Source organism: Microcaecilia unicolor, chromosome 2 (genome assembly GCF_901765095.1).
Source record: "Microcaecilia unicolor chromosome 2, aMicUni1.1, whole genome shotgun sequence".
Taxonomy (NCBI): domain Eukaryota; kingdom Metazoa; phylum Chordata; class Amphibia; order Gymnophiona; family Siphonopidae; genus Microcaecilia; species Microcaecilia unicolor.
The window spans coordinates 122,767,893-122,782,725 of record NC_044032.1 but is presented as its reverse complement, the minus strand read 5'-3'; the positions used below and the strand labels follow the sequence as shown (position 1 = coordinate 122,782,725).

At 46.4% G+C, this 14,833-nt stretch overlaps 1 protein-coding gene across 1 annotated transcript in view; it reads left to right on the top strand.

Moving 5' to 3' along the window:
- HMGCR (3-hydroxy-3-methylglutaryl-CoA reductase) overlaps positions 1–14,833 on the top strand; it is an 87,237-nt gene that overhangs the window by 55,263 nt on the left and 17,141 nt on the right. Inside the window, 8 exon segments of the mRNA XM_030193271.1 lie at positions 3,546–3,651; positions 3,799–3,905; positions 4,462–4,578; positions 6,417–6,577; positions 9,601–9,640; positions 9,642–9,705; positions 9,708–9,837; positions 9,919–10,087. Of these exon segments, the coding sequence (XP_030049131.1) occupies positions 3,546–3,651; positions 3,799–3,905; positions 4,462–4,578; positions 6,417–6,577; positions 9,601–9,640; positions 9,642–9,705; positions 9,708–9,837; positions 9,919–10,087 (894 nt within the window).

The following is a 14,833-nucleotide window of genomic DNA, read 5'->3' as shown; positions in this document are numbered from 1 at the left end:
CCATTCTTATCTGGACGACTGGTTGATCCAAGCCCCTCTTATGCAGAGTGCGGCAAAGCTGTGAACCGGGTGGTTGCTCTTTCGAGCTCCCTGAGGTGGATCATCAACTGGGAGAAAAGCCAGCTGCGCCCGACTCAGTCCCTGGAGCATCTGGGAGTTCGATTCGACACCCAAGTGGGCAGAGTGTTCCTGCCAGACAATTGGATTGTCAAGCTTCAGGCTCAGGTGGACTAGTTCCTAGTAGCCTCTCCTATTCGGACTTGGGACTATGTGCAGCTGTTGGGCTCTATGTCGGCCACGATGGATGTAGTGCCCTGGGCCAGGGCTCATATGAGACCACTTCGACAATCTCTGCTGCTGCGCTGGACTCCGATGTCGGAGGATTATGCTGTGCGCCTTCCCTTGGACCCAGCAGTGCGCAAGGCGCTGAGCTGGTGGACGCAGACAGACAAGTTGTCTGCAGGAATGCCTCTGGTGACCCCGGAGTGGATTGTCGTCACGACGGACGCCTCTTTGTCGGGCTGGGGAGCCTCTTCTTGGGAAGGACAGCGCAGGGGCTCTGGTCTCCTGCAGAGGCAAAGTGGTCTATCAACCTCCTGGAACTCAGAGCCATTCGGTTGGCGTTTTTGGAGTTCATCCCGGTACTGGCGTTGAAGCCAGTACGGGTCCTGTTGGACAATGCCACGGCTGTGTTCTATGTCAACCGCCAGGGAGGTACCAAGAGCGCCCCTCTAGCCAAGGCAGCCGTGATTCTATGCCAGTGGGCGGTAGCGAGCCTGGAGCAGCTGTCAGCAGCCCACATTGCCGGAGTCATGAATGTCAAGGCGGACTTTCTCAGTCGCCATACCTTGGTTCCCGGAGAGTGGCAGTTATCAGCTCAGGCGTTCTTGGATATCACGAAGCACTGGGGCCAGCCGAGCCTAGATCTGTTGGCGTCATCGGCCAGTTGCCAAGTGCCGCGTTTTTTCAGCAGAGGACGGGACCCTCGATTTCTGGGAGTCGATGCTCTCCTCTAACAGTGGCCAACACAAGAGCTTCTCTATGTGTTCCCGCCCTGGCCCATGTTGGGCAGGGTGCTAGACCGATTGGCAAAGCATCCGGGCTGGATAATCCTGGTGGGGCTGCCAGTGGAGCAGGGTCTGTTACATCAGGGTCCCGTGGTGATGGAGGATCCCTCCCCCTTTGGGCTTACGGCCTGGCTATTGAGCGGCAGCGTCTGAGGAAGAAGGACTTCTCAGACAAGGTCATCGCCACTATGCTGAGAGCGAGGAAGCGCTCTACTTTTACTGCTTACGCCAGGGTTTGGCGTACCTTTGCAGCGTGGCGAAGCGGGCTCATTTTCTTCATTCACTGCTCCAATTTCTTCAGTGTTGGCATTCCTGCAAGAAGGTCTGGAGAAAGGCCTGTCGCTCAGTTTCCCTTTAAGTCCAGGTAGCGGCCCTGGCTTGCTTCAGGGACCGCCTGAAGGGTGCTTCCCTGGCTTCGTAGCCAGATGTGGTGCGTTTTCTCAAGGGAGTTAAGCACCTGCGCCCTCCTCTGCACTCAATGGTGCCTGCGTGGAATTTTAACCTGGTGCTCAGAGCATTACAGAAGCCGCCTTTTGAACCCTTGTTGAGGGCATCTCTGAAAGACCTGACGTTGAAAGCAGTCTTTTGGTGGCTATCCTTCAGCCAGAAGAGTTTCCGAGCTCCAGGCACTCTCATGTCGAGAGTCTTTTCTGCAGTTCACTGAGGCAGGAGTGACTATTCGCACAGTGCCTTCCTTCCTGCCCAAGATTGTTTCTCGCTTCCATGTGAATCAGCAGCTCTGTCTCCCTTCCTTTCGTAGGGAGGACTACCCAGAGGAGTACTCTGCTCTTAAATATCTGGATGTGAGACGAGTCATCATCAGATACTTGGAAGTGACCAATGATTTCCGGAAATCGGATCATCTGTTTGTCCTCGTAAGGGTCTGCAGGCTGCTAAGCCTCCAGTGGCAAGATGGGTCAAGGAAGTCATTGCCGCGGCTTATGTGACCGCGGGGAAGGTGCCGCCTATCCAGCTGAAGGCTCACTCCACTAGAGCTCAGGCAGCCTCGATGGCAGAGGCCGGGTCCGTCTCCTTGGAAGAGATATGCAAGGCGGCAACTTGGGCATCGGCCCATACATTCTCCAAGCATTACCGCTTGACTGTGGCGGCACGGGCGGAGGCCCGGTGTGGAGCTTCAGTGTTGAGTTCAGGGATTTCTATGTCCCGCCCTGGGTGAGTACTGCTTCGGTACATCCCACCAGTCTATGGATTGATCAGCTTGATGATATGGAAGGTAAAATTATGTATAATCATACCTGATAATTTTCTTTCCATTAATCATAGCTGATCAATCCATAGCCCCCGCCCAGATATCTGTATGGTTTCTATTCTGGTTGCATTTCAGGTTCAAGTTTAGTCTTCAGTTACTTCAGGAAGACTTCGGGTTCAAGTTTTTTCACTTGGATTCTTCAAGAGTTGAGACGAGTTTGTGTTACAGTGAGCTGCTGCATTCCTCTCCCCTCCGTTTTACGGGGCTGGATTGAGACATAATTCTGCCGGCACTCCCTCCCGCTTCGTGCGGTTGTAGGGCAGTTTGTACCCCTCCCGCTTCGGCGGTGCTAGGGTCAGTCAGCTCCTCCCGCGGTTGCGGTTGCAGGATAAGCCAGATCCCCCCGCATCGGCGGGTGTGGTGTCCCTCCCCCCGCTCCACGGGGATGAGCTGGACGGATTCCCCTCCCCCACTTGTGTGGGGATGAGCATGGGTTAATTCCCCTCCCCCACTTGTGTGGGGATGAGCTGGGTTAATTCCCCTCCCCCGTTTCGGCGGTGGTGAGCTGGGCAGAGTGTCCCTTTGTGGGTGTAATTCTCTAAGTGCTGAGTCCTGCAGATGGAGCTTTGATATCTGACATACTGAGGAGTTTCCGGCAGCACATGACCACATATAGGAGGCAAAAGTTTGCTCTCTATCTCCACCTGCTGGTAGATGGACACAACCCACCAGTCTATGGATTGATCAGCTATGATTAATGGAAAGAAAATTATCAGGTATGATTATACATAATTTTACCTTATAAGTGGTAGAAACATTACACCAGCTCTAGAATTGGTGTAAATGTCTATACTGATTATTTGTCAAGTTTGCACATAAATTGTAGTACTTTATAATGTACAGGCATACGTGTGTGTTTCACCCAAACTCTACCCCTATGCATGCCCACTGACAGTGTATGCACTGTGTTAATGGCATGTACTTTTCCACTACTCTGTCTTATACATATGTGAAAACTGTTATATGGTCATATCCATGCATACATGACTAAAATACCTCAAAGTGGGCATGTACTTTACTGCTTAAAGTACTCACAACCCCATAGAATTACGCTCAAAAGTATTTCATAAAGTGAGAAGGCAGGGAAGAGTTTAGTATTACAGTTCATTTTAGTTGGCACAGCTACCTACCTGTCTGTCACAAAGCAAACACATGGTTTTGTTGTGCAGTATGTCTATTCCCTTATTGACAGGTAATCTTTCTTCTAGGATGAAGTAAGAGATAATATTGCACGTGGTATGGCAATCCTAGGACCCACATTCACACTCGATGCGTTAGTTGAATGCCTTGTGATTGGTGTTGGTACAATGTCAGGTGAGCAATAATATTCAGACAGCCACTGGCATAATCAAATACTGAAATGTGTTGGATTTATTTGTAGATTTAAATAATTGGCGTTTTGTCAATGTTGCTATCTTGCTGCAAATCCTGACTCTCAACTTCATTTTCTCCTTTGTGTAGGAGTACGGCAGCTTGAAATCATGTGCTGTTTCGGCTGCATGTCTGTGTTGGCCAATTATTTTGTCTTCATGACCTTCTTCCCAGCCTGCGTATCCTTGGTATTGGAGGTAAGAAGAAACTGCACTTTCCATTCATGAACAGAGAAGTTGGTGATGACATAACTTACAAAAGTTTACTCTTTCAGCCATCTTGAACATTTTTAAAGTTAGCCATTTTCTGTATTTTGCTCACTGAGGAGTGTAATCCATTTTATTCAATCCAGTATTGTAAAGATGGAATATGAATACTGGAAATCAAGATGTACAAAATTTTGGCAAATCTGTGTAAAGTAGGCACACTTTGACCAACCTCATTATCTCTTGAGTCCTTTGATAAGATTGGCTTGTAATATGACACTTTTCTTCCTGAAGTCTCACCACATCACCACAGTTGTACCCACTTTTCTGTGGAATAAAACTTGAAAGATCAAATCACCATATTTGATCTCTTGTGTTAGGAGCTACCAGGCCAGTCGTTTCTTGAATCAAGTATAGCAATGTATTACCTAGTAGAAAATGACCAGTGGGTTCATCCTGTTAATGAGCTATACTTGTTTAATTATATCATATTTGTTGTACATTTGCAGTACTAAAATAGTAATCTGTACTTTTAACTATTACACAGCTTTCCCGGGAAAGTCGTGAGGGGCGTCCCATTTGGCAGCTTAGCCATTTTGCTCGTGTTCTGGAAGAAGAAGACAACAAACCAAACCCTGTGACACAAAGGGTCAAAATGATTATGGTATGTTTTAAACTAAATCACAATTTTTTCACCACTATTTTTTTCTTGGAGGGAAAAGACCTCAGTGGCTTCGTAGCCAAATATTAGGCGTATTAAAGCCTTGCAATACATCCACAATCATCGATCTGGGGGGAAAAAAAGTTAACTATTGAAATCTCATACATCTATTGCAACTGTTTTACTTTTCATTTTCAAAAGTCATCTTTTTTGTAAATTTTCAGTTTTATGTATTTTTTTTTTAGACACTTAACATCATGGCTCACTAGGCTCTACAGAGCTATCCATTTTGCCAATGCTGGCTTCTTCAGGAGCCTGTCTGCCAAAGTCGTATACTAAGGCAAAAACGCCCTTGGGGGCCACTTAAAGACCTTGATTCTGAAAGACCATGCTTATGTCCTGCCGACAACCATGTTTTAAGCAGGATTAAAAAAGCAAAACAGCGAAGATGACTAACAAAAGCAAAAATAATCAAAAATTAAAAACAAAGTATCAAATTTGTATTTAAAAATACAAATACATAAAAAAGTAAAGAAGTATGAAAAAGACGACATTTGTTTATAAAAAATTAAAGCACTTTATTAGCCAAAGGATAGCAGGGAGAAAGGGACTCGACACAGCTGTGTTTCGGCCATACAGGCCTGCGTCAGGAGTCTTCTCACCGTGTGTTGATTTTTAATTCTATCCAATTGTAAAGGGACTATGTGTGTCTCTTTTTAAACTGTAGCCTTAAATAATCCTTGAAACAAAGTCAAGCAAAAAACATCGGAGCAGCGTCTCGTCTTTATAAAATCAAACAGAGCAAGCAGGTAGTAAACCAATCCAAGGAAGTAGGAGGGTTTCTTTTCTACGTTAAATGTATCTGTTATGGTCTATGAAAAGCTTGCAGAAGAATGAGCTCCTGCAGAACATTCCTGTAGTACTGTATCCTTTCCTCTGTTTAGTCTGCAAATGGATGCAGCAAATTGGCCACACTAACAACAAGAAAATCACTATGGTGGCAATTTAGTATTAGATCATCTTCGGTCCAAGTCAGTGGTTCTGCTGCTAGATTTTGATCGAGGGACTATTCAAGCTGGAAAGAAAAGTTTGCAGGAAAAGGGAACAAGATGGGGACCATTGACAAATATTCACATTCATTTCAATTTGGCCAAGAAAATTTGAATTTATAAATTCCTAATTTTTCAGCTGTCCTAAACTGATCTAACAAAGTGTGATGGCTTATTGACTTTTGGACACGTTTATGTATAGAGTAGTATAAGGATATAAGTAAAAAGTGGGATGTTTGACCACGGAAATACAAATCCTGGAGACATTCCATGCTGCGCTCCTAGTGACCTACGGACAAGCTTACCACGAAAGGTCTTTTTCAAGACCACTTTTGTAATATAGCCAATCACTTTACGTTTGGTTCGTTACATGGACCAAATCGTGTTTCAGGCATTTCAGACTCCTGATGCAGGCCTGTAGGCCGAAACACAACAGTTGTGTCAAGTCTTTTCTTCAATAAAGAAGTTTTTATGATATTGTCTCCAGAATTTGTATTTCCGTGGTCAAACATCCCACTTTTTACCTATATCTGTGTTTTCCCGTGGGGCGTTCAAGTTCTCCGCTTGATTGCGGATTTTTTTTAGAGTAGTATAAGGCACATTTACTTATAGTATGGCACATTGTTAGAACCTCAGAGAACAACAAATTGAAATTTTGAGTGTAAGATAATAGGAATTTAAATTGTGCCTCAAAAGGTGCATGAGTTCTTCAGATCTGACTTAAGTTGTAATTCTGGTTAGCCTCAATGCTGTAAGACTGATGTAGAATTTATCCCGTTTTGCTTTCTGAAGTCCTTAGGTTTGGTCCTTGTTCATGCTCATAGTCGTTGGATAACAGAACCATCTCCTCAAAACAGTACGGCAGAAGGTCTGAAAGTGACGATGGCACTGGATGAAAATACACCAAAAAGAATCGAACCTCGTGTGCCCTTTTGGCAGTTTTATCTCTCTAGGTAGGTTAGTGCATAAACGCATCTGGTAATTTTTCTGCTAGGTCACTGACCTGGAATCTTTTTGAACTGCTACAGTCTGCCACCAGGCTGTCTGCAGTGTACTTGGTATTTCTAAGAAAAGTGCTATGTAGCAGGGGCGTAGCCACAGGTGGGCCTGGATGGGCCCAGGCCCACCCACTTTCCCTCCAGGCCTGCCCAGGTGCCCATTCACATCCTTCGCTCGCTGCTTCTCCCCAGGCTCCGCTTCGCTGCATCGCTCTGCATTCTTCTTCTCGCCTGTCGCGCGGTGCTGCCATTCATGCAGGCGGCTGCGTTCTCCCCTGCCGCGTCTATCCGGTCTTAACAGGAAGTGCATCAGAGGACCGGATGGACGCGGCGGGGGGGAGCACGGCTGCCTGTGTGAATGGCGGTGCTACGTGCAGCGTGGCGGGCGAGAGGAAGAGTGCAGGGAGCGACGATCATGCGGCGAAGCGGAGCCTGGGGAGAGGTGCGCATGGCTACATTTGGTGCTCACTCAGCCAAGGTACCGGGCAGGCAGCGTAGCAGAGGGAGAAATTTTGTATAGTGGGAGGAGAGGGAGAAATGCTGCCTGGAGGGAGAGGGGGATAGGGACAAGAGATATGGGGTTGATGGAAAAGGAGAAATGTTGCATGGAGGGGGAGGGAGAACACAGGGAGAAATGTTGCACACAGGTGAAGAGGAGGGAGAGATGGTGCATGAGGGTGGAGGGAAGGAAGAGAGAGAGAGACAAAGGGGTAGAGGGGGGCAAGAAAGGGAGAAATCTTGTATATGGGGGTGGAGGGGAGGGAGAAATGGTGCACGGAGAAGAGAGGGAGAAATGTTGGGCATGACAGTGGATGGGAAGAAGGGAGAGATGCTGTATGGGAGGAGGAGAAAGAGATATTGGACCTGGGGCACAAGGGAGGGGGAGACAGAGATGTTGAACAGTGGGAGAGAGTCAGAAATGTTGGACATGGTGGAGGAAGGAAGAGAATGCTGCATGGGAAGGAGGGGGAAGACAGATATTGGATCTGGGGTACAAGGGAGGGGGAAAGAAGGATGTGGACAATGGGAGAGAGGGGGAGATGTAGGACATGGGGTTGGATGAGAGGCAGGGGAGATTCATAGGAGAGAGGGAGATATTGGATCCAGGAGCAAATGAGAATGATGGAGAGATGCCAGACAATGGGAGTGAGGGAAGAGAGAGGGAGAAATGCTGGACCATGGGGAGGAGAGAAGGGACAGGGAGCTAGAAGGGTGGATGGAGGAAGATGCTGGGAATGGTGGAACCATGTGGGAGATGCTGGAGGGGGGAGGAGGAAGAGGGTGGCAAGAAAATGGATGAGAGGATAGTGATTACAGAAGATAGAAATATAGTAATGGGGAGTAGATTAAAGATGAAATGGAATGGCTGAAGAAGGAGTGAGTTGGGTAATGGGAGAGGTAGTGGGTGAGAGAAGAAGATGACGATCTGATAGGCAGCTGTAAAGTAAAAAGAAGGAGAAAGGCGAGAAAGAGAGTAAAATTTGAGTTGACAGAAAGGCAGAAAATAAAAAAAAAAAAGAGGAAGCAGCTAAAAAGGAATGATCAGTATGTCAGAGGTAGATGTAGTGAGGGAATAGACAGTAGAGAGGAGAAAAGACAAATGCACAGCAGTCACTTGAAGGAGAATTAGTAGACGCCAGGAAATTAGAAGCAACATAATGGAAAAATAAAATGTCCAGACATCAAAGGCAGAAAAAAGCATTTTATTTTGAATGTTTAAATGGAATATGTTAGCTTTGTGAAAAGTGCATAGCAAATGTCTTTGCATTGTGTTCAGTACAAAGGAATGCATTTTTGTTTTTATTTCTTCAGGGTTGTAGTACATGTTAAGTTTAACTTCTTGGGGTTCTCAATTCAATTTTTGTGTAAATATTTTTATTTCTAACTTGTGATCCCTTGTTCTGTTTTTGGTGAGGGTCTGTCAGTGTGATAGTAATGGCAGGTACATAAATCGGAAGGGAGGCAGGGAAGAGAGGGGATTTGAGAGAGTGCCCTCCTTTATTTTCTGACCTGGGCCAGAGCATGTCTAACACTGGCCCTTACCCTTGCTTTATAGCTGATGGGGCTCCCCAAGCATCCATCCTCCAAAGGCAGTCAGAGCTCCCTTCTACCAAGCTCTGCAGTTGGCGACAGCATCTTTGAGTTACTGACAACTAAGGATGCAAGGGGTGCCAGCTTTGGTCGCTTAGGGATGTTGCTGCTGCCTGCCAAGCTTGGTAAAGGGAAGTTCTGGCCACTTTCAGAGGAAGTCTTCAACTGACAGAGTTTGAGGATCCTCATTAGCTAAAGTATTTATATTTTGAGGTGAAGGTAGGGCGAGGCAGAGAAACTTTTGTGCCACCCACTTTGGGCTCAGGCCCACCCAAAATTGGTTTTCTGGCTACGCCACTGCTATGTAGCCATCCTTTTCATTCTTAGGATTGCATTTTATTTGATCAAAGGCATAGTCTGTGTTTGTCAGCACAAAAGGGCGCTTGTTCATCATGCAGTTTGGAGCTGTTTCTATTCTAAGTATTGTACTGATACATTGAATACCAAAAGGAGTGGAGGAGTGGCCTAGTGGTTAGGGTGGTGGACTTTGGTCCTGAGGAACTGAGTTCGATTCCCACTTCAGGCACAGGCAGCTCCTTGTGACTCTGGGCAAGTCACTTAACCCTCCATTGCCCCAGGTGCAAATAAGTACCTGTATACAATATGTAAGCCGCATTGAGCCTGCCATGAGTGGGAAAGTGCGGGGTACAAATGTAATAAAAATAAAATGCAGATTTGCTTACTGAAACACATTCCCGTATTAGTTTCTTCAAGTTGAGAAGAGTATAACAGAACATCTTTATGTAAAGAGTATAACAGAACATCTTATGTAAAGAGTATGCTAAAGTGCAGAGTGTAGTTCTGCAGTTGATTTTGCTGAAGGTTCACATCACCATTTAAAACAAGGAAGCTATTTTAACATATGTATTTTGTTTTTTTTTTTCTAGAATGGTCAGCATGGATGTAGAGCAAATGATCACCCTAGGTTTTAGCCCTTCTACTTGCCATCAAGTACATCTTTTTTGAACAGACAGAGACCGAGTCTACACTCTCATTAAGAACCCCATGATATCGCCAGTGGCAAACCAGAGAAAGATATCTGACAGCGGTTGCAAGAGACAATTGCTGCTCATGAAGCCTGTCAAGAAAACTGTCACAAATAGAAGAGGATTGCAAGGGGCAGAGTGGTAATGTCTAACTCTCTTTGATAGATTCAAAACAATGTGATGTCAAACTGATCAAATATCCTCAGCTAAATACCACTTTTCTCCTGTAGAAGTCATAAGACCATTGCCAGTAAAGGAACACCCAAAGGCCAAGTTTGTAGTGGGTGATTGTTCTTCGGTGGATACTAATGAGCATGAGGATGAAACTGAGCTACCTGATGAGCCACGTACCATCGAGAAATGTCTCCACGTTCTTAGGAACCCAGAGGTAAAAAAAAAAAAGCTGCTAGGTTTACTTTACAGCTACTCACATTTTTTTTCTTTAAAGAAAAAAAGCAGTGGCATCAATAGTAGTAGCATTTAAAGCAAATGTTGCAGTGCTGCACACTTTGCAGTGGTCCTATTCCTTTCTAGAATAGATAGCAGAGCTGGGCAACCATGGCCTTTGAGAACCACAACTCAGTTGGATTTTCAAGATTTCCACAGCGAATATGTATGAGATCTGATTTCCATGTACAGCTTCCATTGTAATCAAATAATGTCATGCATATTCATTGTGGAAATCTTGAAAACCCAACTATGGTGTGGCACTCAAGCGCCATGGTTGACCACCCCCTGACGTACAGTAATAAGATGCGACAGCAGAAAGACCATCTGGCCTTTCTAGTCTGCAGAGTTATCCTTTAGCCTTGAAGGGAAGAGGGGGAGGAGATGCCATATCGTGGATTGTCCAAACCACCTGCGAGCTTAGCCTGCTTTGCTCACTGAGGTTAGGTTTTGTGTTGCCTTCTCCAAGGACAAGCAGGCCTATGATTCTCACATGTGGGTAATGCAATTTGCACTGCCTGGTCTAGAACTTGTGACAAGCTTTTACATAGATACTTTTGGAACATGAATTGCACCCCACCGCGCATGAGTCGCACTGTCTGTTGCGAGAGTGTGGGACCACCAGTTCTTTTTTTCCGTGGTGAGGAGTCTGCACATTTTTCTCTTTGTTCCTCACAGCTACCAGTGCGGTTTTCTACAAGAGCAACTTTTTGTGCCTTCTCAGTTTCTCTTTTAGTTTTATTTTGTACTTTGTTTGGGGTATTCGTCTTACATTTTTAGTTTATTTTCTCCCTTTTATAGGTTTCCTTTATTTTACCGCACTCGGTAGGCTGCATTTAGGCCTGAGCTTCGGTCGGGTTCTTCCCTTTATTTTTCTCTGGTGCTTTGCCCCTTTTTTCTGCACCATCGAGTCTCTTGATTTAGCTACAGTTGTTTTTCCTTCCATGTCATTGAAGGTGCCCAATGGCTTTAAACTCTGTACCTGGTGCAATAGGACCATCTCTGGCCAAGAAACCCTTTCTTAGTGTCTCCAGTGTTGGGGCCTGAACACACCTTCTGTCTTCCGTGTCTTCGTATGGAGGAGAGAACAGAGCCAAAGAGGCTCAAAGAGAAACTTTTTGTAGCCAGGTCCAAAACCTCAACGTATGTTGCATTTGGGGGTGTCACTCCATATGGCTGCAAAACAGAGAGTGACCGTGCATCTAGTGGGTCTCCACCTGCCTTGACACCGGCTGCTATGCAGGCCCCCTGGGACTGATCGGCGTCAGACCCCCAACCCTGAGGTGACGTGAGGACTCGGTGTCATCCTTGTTGATGCCAAGCATCAGAAGAAGCATCGGCATTGATTGCCCTCGACGCATGGTGCCAGGAGATCCAGGGCACCGAGGACCTTTGTATCGCTCCATGGTGTAACCGCACCTCGAATATTGTGTTCAATTCTGGTCACCGCATCTCAAAAAAGATATAGTGGAATTAGAAAAGGTGCAGAGAAGGGTGATGAAAATGATAAAGGAGATGGGACGACTTCCCTATGAGGAAAGGCTAAAGCGGCTGGGGCTCTTCAGCTTGGAGAAAAGACAACTGAGGGGAGATGTGGTAGAGGTCTATAAAATAATGAGTGGAGTGAAACGGGTGGACATGAAGCGTCTGTTTACGCTTTCCAAAAATACTAGGACTAGGGGGGAATGCGATGAAGCTACAAAGTAGTAAATTTAAAACAAATCGGAGAAAACGTTTCTTCAGTTAACGTGTAATTCAACTCTGGAATTTGTTGCCAGCAAATGTGGGAAAGGCGGTTAGCTTAGCAGAGCTTTAAAAAAGGTTTGGACGGCTTCCCAAAGGAAAAGTCCATAGACCATTATTAAATTGGACTTGGGGAAAATATTTCTGGGACAAGCAGCATAACATGTTTTGTACTTTTTTGGGGGATCTTGCTAGGTATTTATGACCTGGATTGGCCACTGTTGGAAACAGGATGCTGGACTTGATGGACCTTTGGTCTGTCCCAGTATGGCAATACTTATGTACTTATGACTCCCTGGCACCTGAGAAGCACCTGCGCTGGCTCCCCTTCATATAGGAGATGCCAATGAGTGTTCTCCAGGCAGCCAGGACCAGACACCTGCTTCGACCCCCCCCCCCCCCCAACACACAAGTTCAGCCTGCTTCTGCACAGACGCCCCAACGTTTCCTGATGTTGGCCCTCGATGAGTGCCTCTGGACCTTGCTTCTTGAGCTTTTGGTGGGGTTTATACAACAAAGTGCCTCAGCATCTGTGGTGCTTGCGCCTGCCATGCCTCTTGCTGCTGTCCCACATAGCCATCAGCCTGCGGTGGTGTCTTCAGCGCTGATTGCTCTCTCTGCGTCAGTTGCCACCCGTGTTGGCACCCTCTCGAAGTCTGTGGAGGAAGCTTTGCTTAGTTGAGGCTGGAGCAGACACTTCAATGCCCCTCTCGGGGACATGGTTCCTCTTCGTTGAGATTGGCTCTGTCTCGGCTCTCCCATGAGGAGTTCCTAGCTATCACTGATGAGGACTGCTTATGGGAGTCGGAGGAGGATCCACAGTACTTCTTGGAGGAGTCTTATGGCATCCCATCTGATCCCTCCCCTCCACAGGAAAGGAGAAAGTCATCTGAGAGCCTTTCCCATCTTTTATTAAGGAAATGGCAAATGCTATTCCAATTCCTTTGGAAATGGAGGAGAGCCCAGGGCTAAGATATTAGAGGTCCTGGACTACAAGTCTCCTCCTAGAGAGGCTGTGATGGTCCTATTTCATGAGATCTTACAGGACATTCAAGTGAAGAACTGGGAATCCTCTGTATCGGTCCCTATCCTTTCCAAGAAGATTGACACTATGTACCAGATTCAGTCTTCCCCTAGGTTTGATAGGCCTCAGTTGCCTGACCATTCCCTAGTGGTGGAATCCACACTCAATGGACCATGAGTTTCTAGGGACTATGCTTCGGCGTCCCCGGCAGAGAAGTTGGAACCCCTGGATTCTTTTGTACAGAAGATGTATCAGGCTTCTATGCTTATCTCCCGTTTCTGCTGTACACGAGCCTGTACTTGTGGGTCCTTGATGCGTAATATGTCTAATTTGGCAGATTCTCCCACTGGAGCAGGTCGAATCTGTTCGCCAGCTGGTCAACAGCAGAAGTCATGTTGTAGGTTCTTGGCAGGGAAGACACTTTTGTCTATGACACTTTTGATAATATCGTTTAGAATCTGTGCTCAGAGTATAGCGATGCGCAGACTCTAATGGCTACATATCTGACTTGGACTCGGCCTTTCCAACAGAGTTTGGCGGATGCTACGTTCCAGGGGGATAATCTTTTTTGAAGAGAAGGTGTAATAGGTCACTGAACTCATCAAGAAGCACACTGATACCATCGATATTCTCTCCCACGAGGCGCCTTCTGTGACTCCCTCCTTATCTAGGAGGGTTTTTTTCAGCAATTTGGAGTACTTACTCACAGAGTCGTAGGTACACCACTTCTCGCCAGTTCCAGCAGGCTCACCCCCAGCAAGCTCGTTCTCATCAACAGTGTGCACTAATACCCAGACAGCTCCCCCCAGTCAAAGCATGGGGCAAGCCTTTACTGGCTCCAGCAGAGCATAGCTGCTGTAAAAGTGACCATCCCAGACGACTTGCCAGTCAGGGGAAGCTGAAGTTGTTGTTTTTTTTTTTCCCCCAAGAAGGTGGCGCCTTGTAACCTCCAACCAATTGGGTCCTACAAATAGTCCCTTCTCAGATATGCCCTGTATTGGTGAAAGACACTGCCAGATTTGCCCTCCGAGAGCAAATTCCTTTGGCTCTCAGCATAAACGATACCGCAGAAGAATTCTCTGCCCTTCTAAGGGCCAATGGAGCCCATTCCACCAGGGGAGGAAGGGAAGTACTATTCCAGGTACTTGTGCAGAACGAAGACACGGGGGACGTGTCTCGTCCTAGATCTAAGGGGGATGCTTCTCATCCTAGATCTAAAGGCCTCTGAACAAATTCCTGGTCAAAGGAAAGTTTCAGGATGATTTCCCTAGGACCCTTCTCCCCATGATTCAGAAAAAATGATTGGATATAGACTTAATGGTTACTCACATCCAGGTCACAGGAGGTATCTTCGATTTTCTTCCTGGGGTCACGTCACTTCCAGTACCACATGTTGCCTTTTGGCCTTGCGTTGGCTCGCCGGGTTTCACCAAGTGTCTTGCTGTAGTCGCAGCGTCACTGGTGGTCTTGTGGTATGCAGGAAGGCACTCGCACATGCGTGGTGGAGCCCAACTCGCTCACCAAAGAGCTCTGTAAAAGGTCACAAGCTCCGGATTGGGCAATGCGAATCGACTGGGCAACGTGAATCGCTTTACCCACATGTGAGAATATAAGGCCTGCTGTCCTTGGAGAATACCTGCTATAGGTAAGTATCTTTGCTTCTCTGTTCTATTGTAGCATACTTTGAGGGTGCAGTAGGGAAATCGGCAGAGTGCAGATCAGCGTCGCAGAAGATGTGTCTCTGGTGTTCCAAGTCATTCTTTTCTAAAGTGCCTTTAAATATCTACCCCCTCCCTTTACCACCCAAAACAAGATGGTGTTTCTGTGATCACACTGCAGGAACTATGAGGAACCTGATTTGAGTCGATAAATCTAGGAATTTCTCAGCATCAAAGTCTGCAGTTTGGTTCATTATTAAAG